Here is a 26,576-nt window from a genome sequence, read left to right as displayed (position 1 = left end):
AAAAAATCACAAGTATTGGCCGTAGAAGAGAGGGTTTTAGGGACGAGAGCCTTCACTTTACTGCTAAGTGACTGTTTTTATTAGAAACCAGAAAGAAAAGAAGCCTCTCCTTCTGCTTTTTTATATTCCCGGCTCGTTCCAGCTGACTACAATTCACTTCTCCTGTTGGCTGCATCACAAAGGTTGCTCTGTTACTTTCGCCGAAGTACAAGGAGTTCTCTATGGAGCTTTTAAAGGAAGGGGGAGAGAAGGGCTAAGGAGGTGGCTTGCTGAATGTTACAAGCTGGCATAGGGAGGGATTTCAATGTCTGATGAAATAGTCCTGTATTGGACATATAAATAATCGCCTTCATTAGACTGTGTGCAGGAGCTGGGGGGGGGGGTCAGTCCTGGCACGGCCAACGTCAGGTTATTGAATTACAGTTACTGAAAACGCGTCGGGGATTAACCAACTACTGCCACTGCTGGGAGCTACAACTCCCATAACCACAAGCCCAGGAGCTATAGACAATAACGACAGAGGCTCGTGTTCCAGTATAATAATAATAATAACAATAATAATAATAACAATAATAATGATAACAATAATAATAACGATAATAATAATACCAATAATAATAATAATAATAATAACAATGATAATAATAATAATAAATAATAATAATAATAAAAAGCTTTATGAAGAGTATTTGGGTTAACAAGGTTGATTTTGTAATTAGCCTCCTCCTGTCCAAACCCTATATGTACTAAGGTGGTATAAATCTCTACAAAAACTCTAGATCCTGTGTTAAAGTTTTAGCTGCTAATATAAATATTAATAAAAAAATTAAAAGCTCAGTATGGTGACATTGTAGCTAACAGTCCCAAATGTGACATGGCAGTCCTGGCAACCAGGCTATATTGCTTAGAAAGCGAATTCAATTTAATCCAAGCGTAAAATTATATAAAAAAAGACGCAGGTAGTAAACGGGGACTCATAAACAATGTATTCCAACAGAGACATAACTGGAATATTCTGGATTACTGCTGTTTGCAAGATAAGATTTGAATGGCTTTTATAAATTGGGTAAAACCAATAAAAGACATAAACACAGTTTGCAACTTTATTACGCTCTGAAAACCACTATAACTCAATAATAAAAGGGCATTCCCAGTAGAAATCCATTGTTTATTATGCCGTTTGGGAACTGAACCAAGTCCGCTTTAATGGAGATGGGTCCGTTTCTCGCAGGTCTCCCCCACGCCCCAGTCCGGGAAGCTTGCATTATTCTGACGAGGACGTTGCCAAGTACAACGATCTGATTCCTACGGAGAGCGGGAGCCTGACCGAAAAACCTTCCGAAGTATCAGACTCACAGGTGAGACACACCATCCATGTCACTGCTGAAGGGTTGGGATCTCAACCGCTGTTTGCAGGTAAAACACCCAAAATGCACTGAATCCAGACTTAGAGAGCTAAAGTCTTGCTACCTCTAGAATAAATGACATTGTCGCTCTCCACCGATCATCTCCATCGTTTGTAGAAGACACTCAAGGAAGCTCTCTGGCTTGTAGGAACCTCCACAAGGGATCTCCTAAACGTATTTATATTCCATAGAAGTCGTCGGCTTGGATTGGTACCAAAGGTTACCTTTCAGCCCGACTGTCACAATGTAACAACTGAAGCCCGAGACTGCTACAGAGGAAGGAAACACTTTAGGAAAGTTAGACAAGGAACATTCTCTTTAGATGAAGGTTTCAGACCCACCAGTAACTACTCCTTTGATACAGACTAACCTACGGGTAACATTCTCCCACTAGGTTTATCCTGGACTCGTTTAGAGGTTAACAAAGTAGATATTTTTTACACTTCATTGTTTATCAGCTTATGTCTTCTGCCCGTGGACATTTCGCTGATGAAGAACCCGTTTCTTCTCTTCAAATCTCCATATTTCCAGACTAAACCTATGAAACCACCACCAGCTGATCTCATTAGTCCCAGTTGTTTTTAGTACTATCACCGAAGGCTATACAGGCATGTGATGCAACGGCACAAGACCGTGCTTGCGTTATTAGCAGTAAACAAGTAAATAAAAGGAAGCAGAAAGGATTTTGCCTCGGGCTACAGCGCAGAGTGACGATGTATGGATGACCTTTCCAAATCCTATATATATATATTACAGTTTTATGCACTAAATAAATCCATGTAAGACCGATTATGTATTAAAATAAGCAATACCTGTGTATAAGACACTCATTGTATCTGTATACCATAAGAGCAGCTATCTTAAATTCCTGTTCTCGGGATCTGCATGATTATTCCTCCCCACTGAGTTATCTCTCCGCTGCTGTCAAGTTGCTGATTGTTGCTGATTGGTTCGGGCAGCCTTCATAGGGGCAGGAGGGAGAGAACGTCTGGTTCTGCTACATTCACACATGGATTTAAACTGCTATTACGTGATATTTTCAGCCGTGTGTCTCCAGAACAGTCACACTTATTGCGAAACACAAAGCCCAGGCTGTATGGCCGTTCCAAAAAACACCATTTAGTGATGAGAAAATCTGCCATGGCAACACTTCCCCCTTTAAAAATAATAGCATTTCAGCTTTTTCTTCAGAAAAGGACGAAGTTAAGCAAAATAACTTCCCTATAATAATGAAATAAACGCCAAATCACACTGAGAATGCGAGGCTGCGGGGTTCTTCTCGTAATGTTTATTGGATCATAAAGTACCGTTGAGGTCACTCGAGTGCCAGGAATGATTCCGGAACCTCTGTGTGCGATCTGAAATCATTTTTGCACAAAAGGTTAAAAATCTCAGCTGCTTCTCTTTATTTTTTATTGTACAGGCGGGGGGGGGGGCGTAGAGCGATGTGTCTGATTTTCAAGGTGCCTTTGAAGTGCTAATGAGTTCAGATTTGTGTTACATTCTAACTGTCCTCATTGGAAGACAAAAACCTGATTTAAGACCATTTATGTTCCAATAAACTCCCTGCAGACCTGGACCCACCATTGCTGTCAGGCATGTGATATTTTGGGTGACTTTCCCGGCTCAAACACCACACTGAGACGATGCTTTATGGCAATGCTAATAAAGTCCATTCATAGACTTCCATTAGTTACAGTGCCCAACCGGGTGATTAAGACTGAGCCATTCTATTGTTTCCCGCAGGCAGAATGATAAGGAGTCGGGGTGTTTATCTAGCGAGCTGCCTGAAAACATTATATTATTGGGGCAAAAACTAGAATAATTATTAATAATAATAATATTTTTTAATATGATAGAGGTAATGAAAAATGAAAGTGGGAATTCCCAGAAAATTCCGTGCATTTCCGTTAATACACTATAATTTATTTCATTGTTTAAAATATTTTTTTAACCCATTAAGGACAATGGGCGGTCCCTAAACCCATTGAAAACAATGCCCGTACATGTATACGTATATGTATGTGTCATTAAGGGGTTAAAGGCTGTGGAGAAGTAGTTTTGTCTTTTATTTCTGTCCTTTATGTGTAGGATCCCATGAAGATGTCTGCACACCTTTCTCACGTATCCAAACACAGCCCCGGCTGTCCTCGGGGCGACACCAACAAGGCGATTGTCACCGCGAAAGATAATCTTTTTGGTTTATAGGGAGTGCCCCGTATAACAGCGCATTGTGCGGGGTGTGATACGAAGTCACACGATAATAAATAAAAGGGTTTAACGCGCAGATATTCCTGTTAGACAAAGAATGCTCAGGACAAACGGGCCAGACATCTCTTTCAGCTGCCGGCAAAGTACTTCTATGTAGGTGACAGTGTGCTCTGCGCAGACAATACAAAAGGAGGTGAATAGAGAAGCGGGGCTTTGTCTTCGTACAGTTAGACGCCTTAACCCGGTTATTGCTAGGAGGGCCAGCATTGTGTTCCTCCAGCCGAGAAAGGGTTAATGGAAACCTGGCGAATGCCATTGCTGACGGTGACTTTTGATGCGCCAAGAGGTATGGGGTTCGTACAGACACTTCATGGTTGAAGTGTCTGGAATGTGACCCTGCGGTGACTTTTTTTTTGGGGAGGTTTCAGTAAAAAAATGTCAAAAGTGAGTATGAGCTCAGATTGTAAAGCAGCGCATGACCCTTTACCTGCCTCCGTACACCGCAGGACTTTATACACTAAATCACTTCATAAATGTATAGTGGTTGGCGGATTAATGCAAGCAGTAAATGCCGCCATGATTGTGAAGCCCCCTGTATTTGGCGGAGGTAATAATGTAACGGTCTGAATGGCACTTGGTTTTAGGGGATCTGTGGCGGTTCTGTAGCTCCGCGGTATATAAACCTGCCGTGGAAGGGTGCCGAGGCTCTCCATAACTGAAGATGACGGGATTCCATTAGACCTGTCCTGTTACTTGGGATGAATGGGATTCCTCTGGATGATGTAAATTGTGGCAGAGTTCTGTGTTCTTTGCTGATTTTGCTTTCTTCGCCTTGATATCTTTCATTTTCATCCCCTCCCTCTCTGTCCACTCTAATCTCTGCCTGTCCTCCCTGGTCTGTCAGAGTCTGTCTCGTCTCTGCCAGTATTATCTCACGTTGTGTTCTTTGTCCCTCTCTCCCTTGTCTGTGTCTCTCTTTGTCTTTGCCAGTTTCTGTCTCAGCTAGACCCTGTCTCCTGTCTTATCTTTCTTCGTGTTGTCTGTGTGTCTGTCTCTTCTCCTTGGCCCTGTCAGCCTGTGTCTTCTCCTTCTCCGCAAGTGTGTCTCTCTTCCCTGTCTCTGCTTTTCTCTCCTTTCATCTGTCCTTCTCTTTTTTCTCCTCTTCATTTTTGTCCAGGCAGTTTTTCTGCTTCCCATCAAAACTAGATTAAAAATACCTTCTGGTGGTTACCAAGTGCTATCTTCCTCCTTTACTTCCTTAATGGCCATGGTCCTGCACCAACAGGGGATGAACCCCCAAGACAAAATGTCCCAGCTCCTGTTGGCTTCAATGCCCAGCCCTGAGGTTAGAAGACCATAATGTTGTAGGTGCCCAAACTTTCTAGAAGGTCAATTATCTCTGGTGGGAAGACTTTACAACGTAGGTTGGCAATCTGAAGTCACACAATGGCCCATGGACCCAGCACGTGTAAATAGAGACTGTGTATGTCTGTAAAGAGAGGTGCTCATGCTTTCCAAAGACTTTCTTTATTCCCACCGCCAGTGTGTCCACCATTGTCATAACAGATAAGACTATAAAATCTGACAACAACCGCAGGGAGAAACCAATTACGGTCTTCAAAGAACGTTGTAGAGGAAAAGTCCTACAAAGTAATTTAACAAGAGCTCTTCTCATAGCGACAGGCATTGGGCAGAGCGGACAGTGGGCATGGCTCCCAGGTCCCTCGCTACTTTTCAGCCCGTTCAAAATGCCGTTGCCATAGGAACACCAATGTTTTCTACAGCCTGGCTGCGTAAACAGACCGCACCTTCTCCAAGGCAAATAGGGAGCAGCCTGAGTGGAGTCCTTTGCATAGAGTTAATCCCTGGCTTTTCACCGAGAGACCAGAACAGACATTTACATGTAATATGTACGGTTTGCAGGTATCTGCTTGTCGGGCTGGTGACAGCTCACGCTTCTAATAAACAGACACGAATAATTCATATAATTACAGGACTACATGTCATGCACATTAAAAACAAATTAAACACACGTGTGTATGAAGAGTTATACTAATACCAGGTTGACCGGAACAAAATGGCTGGGCGTTCCCCTAAGCCTGACCTGGGGCATTGCCCCAGCCACCCCTTACCGCTTACAGTACCTCCACGGCCAGCGTCTACCATGCCGGGATATGATGTCATGTCCCGACGTGGGGTAAGGTTAGGCACAGTGCTCTATAGTGAGTAAGGGTCAGTTACCAGGGGCGACGTCTGATCATTTGGAGTGTTGGAGATGTATCTAATGTGTTCTAATGTTCTTTCCTCTGTCTTTAGGGGAGTGACAGCGAGTATGAGGTGGATCAAACCCAACCGAAAGCCCATTCATTCGTCAACCATTACATCAGTGACCCGACTTACTACAACTCCTGGAGGCGGCAACAGAAAGGGATTTCCCGGGCCCACGCCTACAACTACAGCGAGACGGATCCCGAGGACACCGAAAATTGTATTATTCCTAACTGCAACAGCAGCCAGCAAGGCAGTCTGTATAGAACAAAAACCAGCCGGACTCCTACACCTCAACAGCCCCCCAGCCTTCCGACTCCACCGAACCCTATCTACCGACCCCCTAGCAGTCTTGCCCCGGTGTCGCGCCCCCCCATCGCTGGGTTTTCTTCCTTCGTTTGACAATAAACGTTCGCACCACTTATAATCCGGAAAAAAAAAAAAAAAGGAGCAGATATATACAAATAAATACATATATAAATATATCAAGAGAGGAAACACAGAAATAATACTGTTTTGGGAGACAATCAGTTGTGGATTGGGATCTTTTTTTTGCTGCTTCAATTCCGTTATTCCAAAGGTGTTTTTGGGATTCAAAACTGAAAAAAAAAGTTGATGGACAAAGAAAAATTTCCATATAATGGAAATAGCCCCCTAAAGGAAAATGGCTGCCAAATGGTGGTACTTTGATCTGGCAAAGCTTCTGTTAGGAGGATGGTTTTGGCTGGAGAGTTGTTGTTCCTACAAATTGATTGGGAAGACGGCAACCTCCATTTTGAAAGACTGGGTGCCATAACTAGCTGATCTTGGAACGATAATGGAAGAAGGTTATCATTGGACGGACGTTGATCAGAGTAGATCTGGAGCCTTAATTTTGATGTAAAGAACATGGAGCAGAACAGCCAGGACAGCCAACAGATATCCCAGACATGGATTTACTTGGGTTAAGGATGTCTCAACAAGAACTCAACAATCCCAACTTGGGCACCAAATATCCACCACGACAGAGGCTATCATCCATAAAAACCTTCGCCCACCAAAGAGGCCCCTGCAGGAGGAGGTCACCTCACCATATTCTTTAACCATATTGAAGAACTTGCCGCCGGAAGTTATAATAGTTGATAAATAGTAATTATATAGAGTATTGTTTGGATCCATTCGGGGGCAAAGTTTGATATCATGGAGGTCAAGGTGTAATTTGGCCATCAAAATGGTGGTCTAGTTTGCAGTATTAAAATATGGAGAATAGGAAGTTGCGTTTTCATATCAGAATGAAGCTGATATATTTATATATATTTTTTAGCACATTGGTTAAAAAAAAGTAAAAATAAATGACTGATTTTGTATTTTTATTTTTTTATTTTCTTTGCTTGCCAAATTATGCATAACCTTGTTTGTAGGAGTTGAAGTGGTGCTTTGATGGTGATGCTAGATAGGTTGAGAAGAACCATTATTAAAGAGGAACGAGACATGACCAAAGTGGCCGCGCTCTCCAAGAAGACGGTTAGATATCTGAGTGGCTGGTGAGTGTAGGAGGCACATTAAAGAGTCACTCGGCTTATGTCCTACAGGATAATGGCTACAATAAGAGGTCTCTTTATAAAAAGACTTAACCCTTTGACGCCAGAGTGGGGGGCAACGCTCGTTGGGGCATTCTCCCATTCTATATTGTTAAAGAACAATTTGCTTAATTGAACAAAACATTTGAATCATAAATACCCCATTATCTCTATCTAATGCAAGGAGGGGTAATAGGGTTAGAGCAGGAGGGCACTCGATTCTTCGGTCACTAGGTGTTAAGTATCGATTTGTTTCTGGTGAATGATATCAGAGAACACCGTCTGTTACAGATTATATTGTCTTTTGGGGACAAAGGGCCAAAATGGCCTCAGGTTAGCAAAGTAGCATGGGGGGGTTGTAGGCGTCAGAGTTGACGCTCTTAGGGGCATTTGCTGTCCAAAACTAGACCCCTAGCTTTGACAAAGTCTCACTAAGGATCTTCTTTGATGTGAAAATCCGGACCCCCCCTTGGTTCCATGGACCCTACGTAGAGAGAATGTCTCTGGCTTTTAGGTGGATATTTATTGAATTATAGAGGGCCTTCACATCCCACCGATCTGGGTTCTGTCGAACTTTCTGTTACTGGCGTCAAAGATCTCTACCCCGCAGCCTTATCCTCAAACTTTGGATACATAGCCTTTAAATATTACTTTATTATTATTTAAAAACAAGGGTATAAAAGCCCCCCACAATACAATCTGGGGCTTTAACTCCCCACCAGGAGAACCCAACCAGCCGCACCATCCGTGTGTCCAGAGGAGAATTCCTGTCGCCCCCCCCCTTGTCACCAGTGACCGATGGGGTCTAGGGGCTAAATTATTATGGGGGGGCATGTTGCTCCCCGTAACCATAACTTCCCTGACATTCAAAGCATAAAAGGTCCTGCGTTGAAATGATCGTAATCCCCATACAGATCACTGCTTCGGCACAGGTGGAGTAACCATTAGTAGAAGGCTCTCCACCTCTATGCATGCATCACATTGTGGTTTTTTTTTTTTCTTTTTGTACTCAAAGTGATATGCAGTGTGTGACTTTTTATATAAAAATTGTGTTTCTTGCCCATATTGGGCAGTGTATTAAGATGGCTGGCGTTCACGATAATCCGTTCAGACATGGAATCATTTATATAAATAAATACTGTATATCCGGGAATTATTTAACAAATCATTTGGGATACTAAGTGCATTTTTTTTTAATTCTTTATTCTTGCTTATTGTTAAAATTGTCAAAAAAATTGTGTGGTTTTTTTTTTTTATGTGAAACACTCCGCCGGGGTAATAAGTCCTCCCCGGTTGTACATTTTGTTGTTATTTTGGTTACGGCTAAGGACTATACCGGTCCCAATATATATTAACCCCTTCCTGACAAAGCCCATTGTCCTTAAAGGGGTTAATTGTTTGAATTTTAATTAGCGAAACATTTGTTGAACTTTTAATGAGACCTGATGTCTCGTAGGAGGGCGTGAGTAAGAACTGCACCCCGATGGATCCTTGCCCAGGATCCTGCGTGATTCATAACCCATTATTGAGGTTAGAGCCGGCACACGCGCATGTGCGTAGGTCTGGTTAAAATCTGCCATTGACAGTTTTAACCCCTTAATGACAAAGCCCGTACATGTACGGGCTCGAAATGCATTGTTTTCAATAGGTTTAGAGACGGCCCATTGTCCTTAAGGGGTTAAAAACAGAAATGAGCTTGTATGAATAAAATCGTGTTCTAGATTCCTGTTGCTCTAGAACGACGCTGTCCAAAATGTTACCAAAATCTACGTAACACTCGGGTGGGGGAGGGGGGACATGTTTAAATCAGTGTTTTAAGATATGTTACTTATCTTTTCAAAAGTTTAGGGCCACGTACCCCCAAAAAATATTAGCTAGGGCCCCAGACACTATGACTTCGCTATAAGGACCCAACCCTTTGTATGAATAACAATTGTGTTCTAGGTTCCTCTTGCTCTAGAACGATGGTGTCCAAGATGTTACCAAAAGCTGAGATGGGGTGGGGGTGGGGGTTGGCAGACATGTTTTAATCAGTGTTTTAAGAAATTTTACTTATCTTTTTAAAGTTGAGGGCCACATGCCCCCAAAAACCAGGGCCCAAAAACTATAAAATCCCCAGAATTTGTCATGAATTCTCTGGGCCGTACGGAGATTTTTGGAGATGAGTTGGTCGATCGTGATCATCGTAGAAGAAGAAGACCTCTGTGGTCTTCAGGTGGGATGGGGCTCAGGTCATAAATACGTTAAAATTGTGGACCTTCAAGAGCCTACGGGCCCCTTGGTGACTTTATCTGACCCATAGGCCTACATTTTGGGGGTAAAGCTAGAGATATCTAAACTCATTACAAAGTTTAATTTCAAATCCTTTCCCTCCTTAATGTTTTCTAAACCAAAAAAAAAAAAAACCTTCTTCTTTGTTTTTGTTTAATTTTGTTTTATTATTTTTTATTTTTTATATTATTTTTCAGTCCAAATAGTATTTATTTTTTAAGGGAAATTAACGTAGAATAAGGTCGAATAATGGAAGTACGGCGGGGTGGATGTATATTTCTTCACGGACGGGGCTGGTAGAATGGAATCGCGAGCGGACGGGGTTAATCGATATGTTTTATTTTGATCTTAATGACAGAATGCCCACGAAATTCCATTCCAATTGGTCATTAGAACGGAGGATCTTCTCATTTCTATGAGTGCTTGGTCTTGTTTTAGATTTTGAGAGCCACATCCAATGCATGTTTCTATTCTATTATGGGGTTAACCTCTGTCACTTCTGTTGACAAGTAGAACAGCCTCCCAGCAGAGGTGGTAGAGGGTAATACAGTGAGGGTATTAAGCACGCATGGGATAGGCATACGGCTCCTGAATCTAAGACGAGACCAACGACTGATTAAGGTTTATATTCCTAGAAAGCAGCGTGCACGTTTCAGGTTGAAGGCTGTTTCAAAGCTCTCTGTCCTACTCCACGTTGCGTCTCAGTAGGCTTTAACTCAACAGTAAATGTAGCAATTACCTGCCACGTAACCTAAGAAACTACGTACCCGTGTTCTAGATTCATATTTCTAACTAATAGAGACCTTTTTATTAAAAAGGTTTTACCGGCGTTACTAAACCGGTCGCTTTTAGAAGAAATGCTTTAGAACAGAGCGTCCGCAGAACATAATCCAATCAGATGAATATTTTTGTAACAAAATCCATTAAAAGTCAAGAGTTATTTTTATTAATGTTGCCATAAAGAACAGTTGGAGATGGTAATTATTGGGTATTATTGGGCAGTAGAGGACACGGTTTCTCGCTGTGCTCCAGCGCATGCCCAGACTGGCCATCAGACACAGCGGGCAAATGCCCCAGGGGCAGATCGGGTGTTGTAGCGTTCCGCCACCGGCCGGATGTGCTGCGTGAGCACAAAAACATAAATATCCAGGAATTGGCTGCACTTATGCCATCGGGGCGGTCGTTGGCCAAAGGGGCCAGGGGCTCCTCATCATCGCCAGCCCAGCTCCAGGGCGTAGCAGTAGCTGCACGTTATGGATGAGCTTCAGAGATCACATTGCAAGTCTTTTGCACAAAACCATGGCAACCAGAAAGCAAAAACTTAAAGTATAAATCTTCTAGACTAATTTAACCCATTAAGTGACAATAATATGCTATGCCAATATATATGGAGTAAATGGAGCACCTAGAACATGTACGCGTCTGGTTAGGGGTGCAGGGGGGCGTATATCCATGCCGTTACAAAGTTACCTTTAATTAAATGCTAAAGTGTTCTATATTTTTTATTACCAACCAAATATGAAACTTTAGGAAAATTATTTAAAAAATGACGCCAAACTATGAGCTGAATTATTCTTGGAGGATGACTTCTTTTATTTTTGTGTTAAAAAAACAGGAATTAAAGCATTATACTTGTTTAACCCCTACTATGCCACCTGGGTTGGCCTTACCCAGCATCCCTCTGGCATTTAGAGGGATAAACGCTGCTGGGGTGGAATCCTACTAACAGAAACTGCTGATGTTTATCCCTTGCTTTGCAACAGCAGACGACTTGCAGTTATTTTCGTAGAAATAAATTGCGGCTCGTATCCTGTGCATCCAAACAGGGGTTAAACTACCGATATCAGGTCATATAAACTGATATGTAAATTAACTATGTATTTGCCAAATGATGGGCAAGAAATTGAAGAGCAAAAAATTATACGTTTTTTAATAAAAAAAAATTCATTGTAAAACGCCACGTGTCGCTTTTCTTTTATTGCGTTATTTGTGTGGAGACTGAAGAGCGAGAGATGATTGACACTTAGTAACGGCAGGTAACAATGCAGAAGAACAGTAAAATGTAACATATTATATATATACTGTATATTTATCTTTACATACAATACTGTTCTAACTCCACCACCAAAAAAAGTTTAAACATTTCCTTGTTTTTGAAAGAAAAGCTAATCTTGTCCATTAAAATAACATGAAATTGATCAGAAATCCAACGCAGACGGAGTTAATGCTGTAAATGAGTATTGTAGCTGGAAATGGATGAATTTTAATAGTATATCTGTATAGGAGGACAGAGGCCCTTTATCACTCCCATCACTCCTGTGTCCCAATGGCCCTTTATCACTCCCATCACTCCTGTGTTCCAATGGCCCTTTATCACTCCCATCACTCCTGGGTTCCAATGGCCCTTTATCACTCCCATCACTCCTGTGTCCCAATGGCCCTTTATCACTCCCATCACTCCTGTGTCCCAATGGCCCTTTATCACTCCCATCACTCCTGGGTTCCAATGGCCCTTAATCACTCCCATCACTCCTGGGTTCCAATGGCCCTTTATCACTCCCATCACTCCTGGGTTCCAATGACACGTTGTGTTCGCTGATCCAAGTTTAAAAGGCTAATCGATCATTAAAAAACCCTTTTGTGATTATGTTACAGCCAGAAATGTCCATGTTTTCCATGAAAACAGCTCGGTGACCCCAGGGGCGTACCTAGAGTATTTGGCACCCGGGGCGGATCCTGTAAGTGGCACCCCTCCCCAAATGTAAAGACATCTACAAAATTATGTTGGCAAGAATATTTATTGCACCAATTTGTAAACTGTATGTCAACTGTAAACAACAAGAAATCTGAAAAAATAAATTAATAACTTATAAGTAAAATAAATATATTTAAATAACATATAATAGTGCTTTCTTTAATAACCCCCCAAAAAAACAAAAAACACAACAAGTTTCTAAGAAGCCCTAACAAATGAGTGACAAACATTACAAATTAAGTACTGGCTAAGCAGCTAAAGACACTATAAACTAAAAAAAATTCTGATATTATAATCAGGAGTCACCATAACATTGTTCTCTTTTTATTTAAGCATTTGCATATATAGTGGTGTTGCCATGTCGACTCATGATTATATATACCATATGAACCAGACACTGACTGTGGTATAGCATGACACCTATCACTATATACTGAGCCAGGCAGTGACGGTGGTACAGCATAATGCCTATCACTCTATACTGAGACAGACATTGACAGTGGTGCAGCTTAAGTAATTTCATTATATATTGAGGCAAACATTACAGTGAAACAGCATAACTCCTATCACTATACACTGAGCCAGATACTACAGTGGAACAGCATAACACCTATCACTATAACTGAGCCATATATTGATGGTGGTACAGCATAACCGCTATCTTTATATACTGAGCTAGACACATATAGTAGTACAACATAACTATCATTATACACTGAGGCAGACATTGACAGTTGTGCAGCACAACTGCTATCATTATATACTGAGACACGCGCTGACAGTAGTACAACATAACTGTTTCCATTATATACTGAGGCACGCGCTGACGGTGGTACAACATAACTGTTAATATATACTGAGGCCCACATTGCCGGTGATACAGGATAACACCTATCACTTTATACTGAGCACACATTGACGGTGGGGCAGCGTAATCCATATCACTATACATTGAGCCTGACATTTACAATAATGCAGCATAACCCATATCACTATATACAAAGCCATTGATGTGGTGTAGGCCTACCACTTCAGTGTCTGGCTTAGTATATAGTGGTAGGGGTTATGCTGCATTATTGTAAATGTCTAGATCGATGTATAGTGATAGGGATTATGTTGTACTGCCCTCAACTGCAGATCAGGGGAAGACTGTGAGAGTCAGTACAGCCTTCCCTTTTTCTGACTGCACCATGACATTGGGAGGTCCTCTCCCCGTAATCATCCCCAAAGTCCATTTGTCCCCTACGTCACTAAACCACAACTCTCTTTTAATTACTCCCTGTAGTTCAGGTATAGATCAAATAAACAACACATGGAAACAGCACGTGCAACTGAATAAGACATAAATATCCTGTATTTACAGGTATACATAAATAATGTATGGAAACATAGCATTGCAGGTATAAATCAACAGAACACACAAACCCAGCATTGCAGGTATAGATCAAATAAACAACACATGGAAACAGCACCCCAGGTATCGATCAACTGAATAAGACATACAAATCCTGTATTTGCTGGTAAACATAAATAATGTATAGAAACATAGCATAGCAGATATAGACCAACACATTAACACACAAACCCAGCTTTTCAGGTATCGATCAATTGGAATTCACATAAAAACTCAGCATTAAAGTTATAGATAAAACACCCTAAATTACAGGCATAGATCACAGATTGCACACCCCAAAGCCAGCGTCCACATTGCCCACATAGAACCTGACCAGCACCCTGCGGTGGGGGTGCAAGGCCTCTGTCTCCCAGCTCTGCCACTGTACGGAACAGTATAGAGTGATGGGAGTTATGATGTACTTTAGAGCATAATTATAATGAAAAAGACATTGGAAATGGTACAGCATAACACCCATCACTCTCACACATTTACCAATCAACACTTACCAATCCACAGATTCCACACATACCAATCCACAGATTCCACACATACCACACATACCAATCCACAGATTCCACACATACCAATCCACTCTCACTGTCACTCAGTCTTAATGAATGATTTCCTACCTTCTTTTCTACTTCTTTTCTTCTTACAGCAGTCTTTTCTTTTTACAGCAGTCTTCCTCTTCGCTCCTCTTCTTCTGTCTTCTTCCGGGTCAGAGGGCGCTGTGGGCGCGGCTTCAGTGCCGCCGGGGTTTGTTGTCAGATCCCGGCGGCACTGAAGCCGCGCCCACAGTGCCCTCTGCACAGCAGCAGTTGCCGCGCGGATCGCAAGGGAGCAGAATCGGAGGTCTTTAACAGACCTCCGGCTCCCTTGAGTGATTTTAAGCCGGTTCAAGGGAACCGGCTTAAAATCACTCAAGGGAGCCGGAGGTCTGTTAAAGACCTCCGATACCGCTCTCTTGCGAGCCTGCTCCTCCAGCGGCGGACATTACTGTCCGTCTCTGGAGGGGTGCCGGGTGCCGGCAAGTTGGGACCCCCCTGATGAGCGGCTCCCGGTGCGGACCGCCCCCCCGCCCCCCCCCCGCTAGGTACGCTACCGTGACCCCAAACTTTTAAACAGTAATTTGTATATATATTTATTTTTTCCTATATTCTTTTTTTCTCATTTATTTATTTTGAGGAGGGGGGGGGGATAATCATGCTTCCCAGTAATATTTTGAAAGACTTGTTTGGGAGTTTTTTTCCAAATGCCCTTTCTTGACGAGACGAGACGAGACGATCTCACGGCCTTGAATTGGAGCGTTACCATAGTAACTTCAAAGGATGCTGGCCTCGGTAGCGTTTTTCCCGTATCTCATGTTTTGGGTCGTAGACGTTTTCAGTGACAGATTTGTTCAAGGGATTTTGTCTCGGCAGCCTGAACGCCAACGGCCTGGCAATCGCGGAGCGGGCCTGGCACTTTAAGGTCAGCGGCCGCTTGGTTACCCAACATGCCGAAGGCCGGATACATCTTACGCTCGTGCGCGGCCGGGCTGAGTCTGTAGGTTCCGGCCCTTGTCTATATACAGTAAGAAAAAAAATCTATATAACTACAAAACGTTTTATTACCGCCATAAACTTTGTACGACATAATTATAGGTCGTGGGGAATGATTGGACGTCGCGCGGGATTTTGGAAGGTTGCCATCATTACATTTAAGAAGTGGAAGAAATTTTCCTCCCTCCCCAAGAAATCATCCGACGTGATGACTTAGTAACACATTTGGTACCAGTTATACACTTGACTGCTCGGCGCTGATGAAGCCCGTCGGAGAATCGGAGACCCGTCGGGGAAATCGTTCTGACGGGCCCGTCTCCTGCAGACTCATCGTTATATCTCGGCAGAATCGCTGCGGGAAGACGTGGAAGACGTGGATATGTGCAAGGATCTTTAACCTTTTCAGTTCTGGAGTCTATAGGGGGGAATGTTGGGTTACGGGGAGCGAAACGCGTTAGGCGTTTGGTCTCCTGCTCGGGAGGAGAACCCCTGCGGCCAGTTATAATTCTGTAATAAAGAAACCCATTTTGTACATGGGGGAGTTTTAAACTTTATTATCCTTCTGCTTCCTGACCTGTGTGATGTTCGTTGATCTCGGTGACACTCCGTGGAGATTCCGGGGGAGAGAAGGAAGCTTCAGCGTTGAAGTCCTTGAAATCCATTCATAAAAACAACAGAAAAACAGACGCAGAACATCCAAATCAGGTAGTTTAACTCTCTAGGTACCGGACAGCCAGTCAATACATAGGCAGGCGATGGCGGGGGAAACCCTGGCACTGGGGCCATTAGTGCAGCCGACGGCCGGCAGCGCTCTGCAGCACCCGAAGCGCCATACCAGGTGAGAGTGTGGCGCTGACGGCCCGGCACGTGCCCCGTGTGCGGTGTGCTAGATGACCTGGTGTGAAGCCGAGCAGTTCTTGGCTCAAGGGGTAAGAGACCGGATCTGATTGTTTCTTTAGGGTTTCTTGGGTTAATTGGATTAGTCTGTGTGTCCCGCACCCCGCAATCTTTACATAACAAGTACACGCAGCGTTCACCGGGCGATTGAATTACAGGGCGTTCTCCTGAAGCATTTAATTACACAGAATCCACGCGGCTCAGCCATTAGGGTTTGGAATGAGTGACAGGTTAGAGCTTTTTGTGTTGATGATTTTATAATAGTCTTTTCCCCATTTTATTGAATCAGAATACATATATATATATATATTAATCTGATCTCCATAGGGGTCATTCTCACTATCCCTATGAGCACACCATGCCAGTGTATGACATCACACAGTATCAGCGGCTAAGGGTAGGTAAGCGACACAGAGGTCTCCACTACACCAGACTTCAAGGAGTATAGAGATGCCTTTCAGACTCAGATCCAGTAGCAGCTGCCCCCCCCATTTTCTACTGGGGGGGTGAAGATTAAAGCACATACTACTATCAGTAAATAAGAGAGAAGAGAGAGATATTTAAATACATAAATGGATTTAACAAATCACAGCATGAAAGTTTATTTCTAAGTGTTATGATCTAAAACTAGAGGGTCAGAGGATTAGATGTAATGTAAGGAAGTTTTACCTTACTGACAGAGTGGTAGATAAGTGGAACAGCCTCCCAGTAGAAGTGGTAGAGGTTAATACGGTGAAGAAATTGAAACAAATGGCTCCGGAATCTAAGACGAGACCAACAACTGATTATGGTTTGAATCTTTACAGCAGGAGAAACCGGCAGACTAGACGGGGTTAATCTGCAGCCAAATTTCTATGTAATCTCCACAGGGACAGCCCCTCTTTGGGCCTGAAATCCCCCTTTCCCAAGGACTACTTTTGCTTTACAGTCATTGCAGACTTTTTATGTGACTTATGACTCATTTACAAGGCTCAACATTTAGAAGAATGATGTATTTATTAATTATGATGTCATTTTCTGCTGTTTTTAATACACATAATTGTGACTTTCAGGGCTGTAGAACCCTGTGATAGATCCAAACCCAGAAAACATTCGGGACTGTATTTCACAACCAATTACCATAAATACTATAAAGAGTGTGTTTAACCATAACAATTACTGCACAACATTCTAACTGTGATGCAATCAGCATGACAATTTGAGTGATTTTTATACAATTCTTCTCTTTTTTGGAATTTCCCCCATCATTGTCCTTAATAAATATAAACCATTGTACATACTTTAATTTGGTTATTTGAAAGAGGCTTTCTTTTTTTCACTTTTATCACAAAGTTTTTCTTTTCTTAGATGAGATAACATTAAAAGTGACTTTACAAAGTGCTTTATAGAGAGAACTCTCGTTATTGTGCCGCTAATTGAATTGGATACATTGTATCAGCTCCATTGTTATCGGATCCCCAGACAGTAGGTAGCTATTGATACAATGTTAACACCATTCTCACTACTGCTGCTGCTTTAAAGAGATTTAAAGTCCAGATGGGGGCGGGGTTTCACGTGCAGGGCGGGGTTTTGTTGGGGTGGGAGGGGCTTGCATTGTACTGCAGGTCTTTATGTGACTGTGTGTGCTGGGCTGGCACAGACTCACACAGGGAGAGCTGCAGGGAGGGTGTGTATGTGTGTGGCACAGATTGCTGGGATTAGGGATCTCTGCTGGGCGTCTGTGGACTGTAAATCTGGAGCAGCACTCCTGAGCAGGTCAGTAAAAACATCCTCATGGATCCCCCCCCCATGCAAAGACAAAAGCTACTTTTCCCATGATTTCTCCATGTTCTCTAGCAATGTGTGCCTGTGCTCCCTTTTTATGCTATGGGTTTGGGCAAGCAGCTGCAAAGGGTTAATAGTAGCTCAAACCTTTCCATTATGCTGTGCTGAGAAGGATCTGCCTTTGAGGGTTTCTGTTTTGGGCAGGGTGGTGTTCACCCTATGGCAGCTAAGAGGTTAAATCCAGTGGGGGTGGCAGTTATAACACATGGCAGCAGTGCCAAGCACTGATCAGCACTGCAGTGGTGGCTGCTGGGTGTACTGGGGGTTGTTGGGAGGCAGGGCAGTGGCTGGGCTATTCATGGTGCCCCATTGGTCCAGATGAGGTCCTCATGTGTTTGAAGGAACACAAAAGGCCTCCCAGCTTCTCCATCCAACTGTCTCCTTCATTGTGTGGGGAGGGGGGGCTTCTCCCAACCATTCACAAGGATTGCTGTACAAGGTTTCCTAATGGGACCTGCAGGGGGGTTTCTTCTCTTTTTTTTTTATTTATTTTTTACCATTTTCTTTCTTTTTTAACGCTTTCTGCATCTTGGTTATTCTGCTGATTTTGTTCCAAAAGGTAATATTTTGTAAGGAGCATCTTGATGGGGGGGGGGGTAAAAATAAAGTGTATTTTTAACATTGAGTGATCGTGGAATGGAATCAGGGGGCATGTTCTGGAGTACACATGTTACTTTGTATCCTGATATATTTGCGTTGCTACAAAACAAACAGGAATTGTAAATATTTATATAAATGCCCTAATAAAGTCATGATTTGCAGACTGAAGATGACGAGGGGATTGCCCTGCATCTTTAACCACTTAGGGACCAAAAGGGGGGGTAAAGGCGCACATAAAGGGTTAATCTTTCAATCTAGTAGTGTTGATTTTAGAATGTGTTGCATTTTCGCTGGAAATCCTATTTTATCGCAATGGACAAAAATTTTATTTTATAAAAGGAGAATATAATGCAAGTTACCATCATGTAGGCAGCTTCTTGTTACCTCCTACGGGAGGAAGCTTTGTGCTTAGTTGGCAATCAAAGGGTTACCTGTGACTTGTTCATAGTGGAGTTGGCACGGAGTTAAGCGAATGTACGTTCTATGGCCCAGGGTCCAAAGTTTTTTCTAGACTGGCTGATATGATATCGGTAAATGTAGCGCAGGTCAATTAAAACCACTTCTCCTAGCGGTGATCAATCTAGAGCAGACTGTGAATAAGCCATCTGTCACCTGAGATGTTGTCACCACCTTTGTCCGCTTTCTGGTGGGATGAGACAAAGTAGACTTTATTAGAAGGACAGGCCACATCCTAAAACATACATCATCAATGTATCGGCACATAATGTAACCCAGCAGGTCTGGCATAGCTATTGGTGTCCATCGGTACTCTAAGGTCTGAAGAACCCATGGTGACCTACAAGAAGATGTCATGACTTTTCCTGACCCAGAATGGGTTTAGTTCTGTGGAGATCATGGAGCTTCTGGTTGATGGCCTCAAGAGTCTGAGGGTCTGGAAGATGACATTGATGGGTAGATTGCTTGAGACCCTTGGAGGCCCAGATTTAGGCAGATTCTCGGAGCACCTGGATTCCAGATGGTGATTTGGACAATAGTTATTCTAGATGACACAATGCAGACACGTAAATGGGATCATCGATGTAAGAGATGTTACGGGTCGGCGATTCCTACGGTGCTTTTCTTGAGTTTTTGTGAAGCTTTGCAGGAGTTGACACGATTCCAAAAAGATGACATCACCCAGTTGCTCAAAATGTTGTGACATCATTTGGCCCTTGGGCAAGCCTCAAGCATTTACGGAAACGGTGGGGTGTAGCGGTGCAGGGGTAGTGATAATTGGGGACTTGTCTGTATGTTAGGGTGTCGGGACTCTGCCTCCAGATGTATGGATGAGCTGTAAATGGTTTCACAACTTCCCAATTTTTTGGAGATCACCTAAACCCCCTCCTCTGTGGAGAAGACACGGGGCTTTTTTTTTTTTAATTGCTGCTCTGTTCTGTGTGTGATGTCATCCCTTCCATCAGCTACAGAATATTCCAAGCGTTCTACAACAAAGGTCATGTTCCAACAATAGACTTGCAAAGCCTACAGCGTACGGGGCAAATAAAGGCAGTGCTCCCGTGGAATGGCCTGCCAGCAGAGTTGGTAGATGGGTAAACACTGTCTCGTTAAACAGCGGTGACAAAAACTCTATGTTGTGTTTATTTGTTATGGCTCAGCATATAATTAATATAGAATTTTTTGGGGGAGTTTTTAGGTATATTTAATGTTTCGGGGACTCTGGCCTTCCAAGGGTAAAACGTGATCAGTAATTCCCTTTCTTTCGGGGTTTAGCAACTTAATTCTTTGGATGAAGAGTGATGGCTGAATGGTATTTTTGGAAGCCTAATTACCTCACAATTGTCATGTGCACTATTTTAAATTTAAGGTAAATTTGGTCTAAAACGGGAACAGCCAAGAGGTAGAGCTGCTGCTGCTGTGGAACCGCAACTCCAAGGGTGCATAGAGAGAACTGGCTAAACACCCCCCCCCCCCAATAAACCGTAAGCCGTATCCTGTGCATCTTTATATTCCCTCACTGTATTATCCTCTATCACTTCTGCTGGGAGGCTGTTCCACTTATCTACCACCCTCTCAGTAAAGTACGACTAAGCCTCTGATCTACTAGTTCTGGTCTCTTGTTTCACTTTCTCCCCTCCTTCTCCCCTCTCTTTCTTTCCTTCTCCCCTCTCTTTCTTTCCTTCTCCCCTCTCTTTCTTTCCTTCTCCCCTCTCCTCCAGGCCAGACACGTTGAGATCAGGCGCTTTTCGTGTAGAATGAATACCATTAATGTAATATTTGGGTGACATGAAACACGCGGTTTGTTACACGCAGTTGGCGTGGCACGCGTCACCTGAGGAGGTATCATTAACCCTTCCTTGGCCGGCACCTCTGCCCGCACACTGGACTCTTGTAGTAGAATTGTCGTTGCTCGAGGTATTTGGTGGTTTCGGCGGTTTGCTAGATGGATACGGAGTATAAAGAACTCCTTTCACGCCGAACGGTCACATGACCTAAAATCTTAAGGCTTCACCGCCGTGTTTCCGCGTGACGCGTGAATTTGATGCTCTCCAGACCTATTCTGCTGGGAGGTGGGGCGCGCGTCGGTGTACGGAGCGAACAGGCCTCCCCTCTGTCTTTTATTTTAAGCTGGAGGCCTCGTTTGGGAGACCTTTTTAAAGAGGCACTATCACCTAAGCATTGACGTCTCGCTCTCTTACGCGCCTTCGCCAAAAAAACGTTATTTTTCTATAGTGGGTTCTACTTACTTTAAATGTAACGGAAAGGTTGGTTTACTTTACTGAGAAGGTAGTAGATAGGTGGAACAGTCTCCCAGCAGAAGTGGTAGAGGCTAATAAATCCATGGGATAGGCATATGGCTCCTGAATCTAAAACGGATTAAGGTCCTATACTTTTGTATAGGCATGTATAGATCAAATATTTTACGTTTAAAGGGCCGAATTCTCTTTTTTTTCCCCCCTAAATGGGGTGGAAAAAAACATGCGTTCTTTTCCTCGGTCTCCTTTGTTTGGCTCCTATGTTTTTCTGCCTGGCTACTAAATTCAATAATCCTTTGTGATCCCCAGAGCTTGCACTCTGTGTTTACATTATCCGTTATGGGAGGGCTCTGGAGTATAACCTTTCCAGATTTGTGTAATTAATGCGGGTCGGGGGGGCGGGTTATACTCGGTACTGATGTATCCTGCGCGGGTAGAGTGTTTATTCCTGCGGGACGTGACTCAGGGGATTGATATGTTGGAGCTGGGTCGGCTTCGCCTCATTCCAGAGGAACGCTATTACATCATTCTCTGCTTCTAGAGATGCAACAAACGGCTCTCCTTCCCGCAATGTTGCCTTCATAACATGGCAGAGCAGCCCAGCAGAGGTGGTACGGCTTAATATAACACCCCGGAGAGGGCACAGCATTTATAAGGATATTCAAGTCTTTCAAAAAGTTCAGTTTTTACACCAAAACCCCAGTTTTTGTCTGAAAGAGCTTTTAAAAAAAATTGAAATAGCCAGTGGGAGTGGTGGTGTATCTTTAGTGGAAGAGTGGTGGATAACTGGGGTGGATTCCCAGCAGAAGTGGTAGAGGTAAATACAGTACCGCAGATAAGCATATAGCCAAGTCAGGCTTTCCCGGCTGTTGAACCCCCTCCAGGACGGCTGATTTTGCAGCCCAGGCAGAAACCCATCACGGGACTGTTTACACGCCATGTGCCGACCCCGGGCGGTTCTGCTGATGGAGAGCAGGAGAGTTAATGTTCACTGATAGAAGCAAGAACACTATTATTATTATTTATTATTATTATTTTATTTTATTTTATTTTTGCCCCCCCCCGTCTAGTCGTTGGTCTCGTCTTAGATTCAGGAGCCGTATGTCTATCCCATGCATGTTTAATCCCCTCACTGTATTACCCTCTACCACTTCTTCTGGGAGGCTGTTCCACTTATCTACCCACCTGCTCAGTAAATTTAAACTTCCTTACATTACGTCTAAATATTGGGGTGGAAAACAGGGAACGGAGCCCCGCGTTTTTAAAGCACAGTTGAATTTCTTTAGTATTGTTTTCGTAATGAGATTATTATATAAACGTGATCTTTAGATTGCATCAGAGCGATGTAACGTTAATTGAAGTTCCGCTCTGAACAGTGAATTACCGCACAGCCGCCCCAGTCCCTGCCGTATGCCTTATTAACCCCTAAATGCCTGCAGCCTCGGGGTATTTTGGGCATCGCTGGGTCCCCTCTCGGGTCCTTTACATATAACTCCTCTGCATTGCTGCCTATCGGCCGCTGGTTCCTGGCCGGGTAGCTCCGTCGCTGTCTTGTTATGTTTGGACGAGAGCGGTTTTGACGTCTGCCGCTGCTAATTCCCGCGCATGTCCGTTACCAAAGGATCTGCGAGTTAAAAGAGCTGAATGCGTGGAAAAGGTCCTAAGAGAATAGATCAGCTGCTGTATAAAGGATATGTCTAACATCTAAATGTGAGGCTCCATGTCTCCCCCCTCCTCCAAAATCCTCCACTTATCCTATAGCCTATATACATACCCATACTATTGCCTCTCTGTATTTCTACCCCCCATTCCTACCATTTAACCATTTCCTCGCATTCTGCCTACTTGCCTCCCTCTACAGCAGTGTTTCCCCGTCCTGGTCTTTGAGGCACCCCGACTGTCCGGTTGACCCGGTGGATCTCCCTATTGGAGTAGAACGTTATAAATCCATTATTGTTGCGTCTCGATGACTAGGTTGGGAATCGCTTCTCCATCGATCCAACTCCTTCCTTTCATTGACTCCCCCCCCCCCCCAAATTCCAGCTCTCTCTCCCTTTCACATCCACCGGTTATCTCTCCAACACCTGGCTGCCCCAGTCGTGATTGCCAATGGTCCCACCATACGAACCGTAGGACCGTGAGGTCTCGCTCTATTAGATGCAATCGTCTTTGTTACGTTGTTATTACTTTGTAGTTATTATGTAAGCATCTGACGTCTCTTCTCTGTGTTTTGTTCATTCAGGTTATAATGGACGGTTGGGACTGGAAGTGAACCTGTCTACACAACAGACTTCGTGAAACTCCCTGCGGTTAAGCTGAAGACGCTCCCTCTGATTCATTGTCGGTCTTTGGAAACTTTGTAAGCGCTTAACCCCTTTTGGCCGGGCTGTGACTTTCTGGTGGAACAGGAAAAGTAGCGAAGATGCCAATCTTAAAGCAGCTGGTCACCAACCCCAATGCATCCAAGCGTAGGTCAAGAGCCGACCTCACGGCAGAGATGATAAGCGCGCCGCTGGGGGATTTCCGCCACACCATGCACATTGGGAGGTCAGGGGATGCCTTTGGAGATACCTCCTTCCTCAACAGCAAAGGAGAAGAACAACCAGAGCCAGAAGAGTCGGTCCCCAAGCCTGGGCTGTTATCCAGACATTTCCGGAGCAGCAAACGCTCCCTGTCTGTTACTCGTAGTGACAGAAGGGATATGTTAGGATCGCTCAGGGATTCTGCCTTGTTTGTAAAAAATGCTGTCTCTTTGCCCCAATTAACCGAAAAGGAGATGGACAGGAGTTCATCCGGCAAGAAGATGCCCAAGAGCTTGTCATCCAGCCCAGTCAAGAAGGGGCCTGAGGAACCGCGAATAAATGGAGCGTCTGCCAAAAGCCCGTCACCCATTCCAGATCCTGCCCTGGCAGAGAAAGAATTTGGGGAGCTAACAGAGCTTCCAGAATCAGCTCCCAAAGGTAGCCAAGGCATGAAGCATGCAGAGTCCATCATGTCATTCCATATTGACCTGGGGCCATCCATGCTGGGAGATATATTGAGCGTCATGGACAACAGTGGGTGGGAGCAAGACCTAGACCGCAGTCTTGATGAGATCGATGGGAATGGTATAGAACATAGTCAAAGTTCTTTGTCGTCAAGCCACCCAATGCATGCTCCTGACCGGGAGAGCAGGTTGGCCACCGCTCATCCAAGCTCCGGCCCAAATCACAAGAGCCAGGTTATCAAAGACAAACGTTCTGAGTCCAGAGGTACCACAGGGGGCCCGGGTGAAAAACAGAGGAAAGGGAGAGACTTTTCTTTCATGGACGAAGAAGAAGATGAGATCAGAGTGTAGAAATGGCTGATGTATCCCATAGCCTCTATTGAACAGAGAAGCTGCCCAAGTATAGAACATAATGGCTCAAGACCCCGAGCCCAGAACACTGGGACTGTTCCGGCAATAACCCTTTCTAGTGTCTGCCTCATGTGCTCTTCCTTGAACTGAGAATGGAGTTTTATAAGCTATTTGAGATGTTTAATGGCAATAAGGCACTCCATGGACAGGATCTAGCAACCGAGAAGACTATTCAGTGGCTATTTAGAATCGGTATGGGGACTAACCAAGAGGAAGTATTTTTTTTTTTTTTTTTCCTTTCATCCACCAAGGCAAATAGACAAAATAAAGTGATGCCATAGATGGATCCATCAACAAATGAAGCTGAGACCGGTCATGTGTGATTGTAATCCGCACGGCGAGAGAAAGGTTTGGTGCCGCATCATGCGTTGCACCTCAACAGATGTCATGTTTGAGGTGGGAATCCATCACTACCACCAGTGGGATCTCTTCGAGTAAGACTCCCTCCAAAGGAAGCCAGCAAATGTTCATTCATTTTGTTGTGAATTTTATTGGGATTTTTGACTGCCCCCCCCAAAAAAATGCTCATTATGGTAGCAAATGTAGTTTTGGGAAACCCTATAAAAATACATCAGACTTAAACATGTGATGAGTGTGTGCCCCCCCCCCCCCCGACAATCCAGAGCTTAATATTTTCCAGCTGGCAGTGGAAGTTTTTAAGTTAAGAAAAGCCCCCCGAATTTTATTTTCTGCCTCCTCCCAGATCCCTAAACCCTAATAGCGCATTTTATTGAGGAGAAACCACATTCGCATTGCCCAGCGCTGGATACCTGAAGCCTCCAAGTTGGCTAAGAGTGAGTAGAGTTGTAGGCTTCATGGAGCTGGAGTGCTTGGATTCTCCAGAATGAGCCATTTGCCGTTTCTGCTAAAAAATAAATGGTGCCTCCTATTCTGCATTTTAAGGGAGGTTATTAAACTTTAAAGCATTTTGTGCGAGGGAATCTGCCTTCTGTTTGGTTTTTAATTTATTTATAGTCCTCCGAGCAAAGCATACTTTTATTTTTATTTTTTTGTCCACACTAAAGATAACTGCTCGACGCAGATGCCAAAATGTATTATTAGAGCCGGCCTTACTGTTTCTGCTTTGAATTTTTTATTTTTTAATGAAATAAATGGGCTTTGGAGAATTGGGGGTACGACAAACCAGGGACAGAGGAGATGTTATCGCCCAACAACAACCGTAGACCACATATTGTGATTAATGCTTGTGATTTGAAGACAAAGGGCTTATAAAAGAGGTCTACTCCATTCACACCCTCACCACGTCACCGGAAATCAACTTCTGACCACCAACTTGAGCAAGACTAGCCGCCAATTCGAGAACAACCAACTTGTATGGTCCTTCAAACACAACTCTCGAAATAAGCATCGCTTGTTGTCTGGTGATTGCAGGGCAAGAGGTGATGACCTCACTTTTCTGTAATCCTATCAGAGGTTGGAACAATGTTCCCACAAATGATGTCTATGTGGTCCATCTGATGTTGATGTAAGCAGTTGTGTCTTCATGATGTAACATTCCTTTTGAGGTGTCACTCCCATTGTTGTTAGGATGTTCTCCTGGAATGGAATATCGTTCCATGGATTCATTGAGATGGCCTTTATCTGGACCACCTTTGGGGTGAACATCTAGTGTATAGTTGCCCTTGGTAGGACCATAGTGACCAATGCAGGATTATAAACTTCAAAATGCAAAAGATAACAAAAATTCCATGAATGATGAAGAAGATTGGAAGCAGC

The 26,576-nt window shown here is 43.6% G+C and overlaps 2 protein-coding genes across 2 annotated transcripts in view; both read left to right on the top strand.

Moving 5' to 3' along the window:
- The window catches only part of SDK2 (sidekick cell adhesion molecule 2), a 97,405-nt gene extending 90,571 nt beyond the window's left edge, over nt 1-6,834 (top strand). Inside the window, exons 43-44 of the mRNA XM_053454071.1 lie at nt 1,232-1,358; nt 5,934-6,834. Coding sequence (XP_053310046.1) covers nt 1,232-1,358; nt 5,934-6,287 — 481 coding nt within the window. The 3' untranslated portion in view covers nt 6,288-6,834. The remainder of the gene's footprint in view (nt 1-1,231; nt 1,359-5,933) is intronic.
- Nucleotides 6,835-17,929: 11,095 nt separating this feature from the next.
- On the top strand, nt 17,930-25,361 carry CDC42EP4 (CDC42 effector protein 4). The gene is made up of 2 exons (XM_053453670.1): nt 17,930-18,059; nt 23,685-25,361. Exon 2 carries the CDS (start codon nt 23,865-23,867, stop codon nt 24,777-24,779), a length of 915 nt encoding a protein of 304 aa, XP_053309645.1. The 5' UTR covers nt 17,930-18,059; nt 23,685-23,864; the 3' UTR covers nt 24,780-25,361.
- Nucleotides 25,362-26,576: the final 1,215 nt, after the last annotated feature.

The sequence above is a fragment of the Spea bombifrons genome, chromosome 13 (genome assembly GCF_027358695.1).
Source record: "Spea bombifrons isolate aSpeBom1 chromosome 13, aSpeBom1.2.pri, whole genome shotgun sequence".
In the NCBI taxonomy this organism is placed as follows: Eukaryota; Metazoa; Chordata; class Amphibia; order Anura; family Pelobatidae; genus Spea; species Spea bombifrons.
Note: the sequence above shows the minus strand (reverse complement) of the source record. Positions and strands in the feature narration are given on the sequence as shown.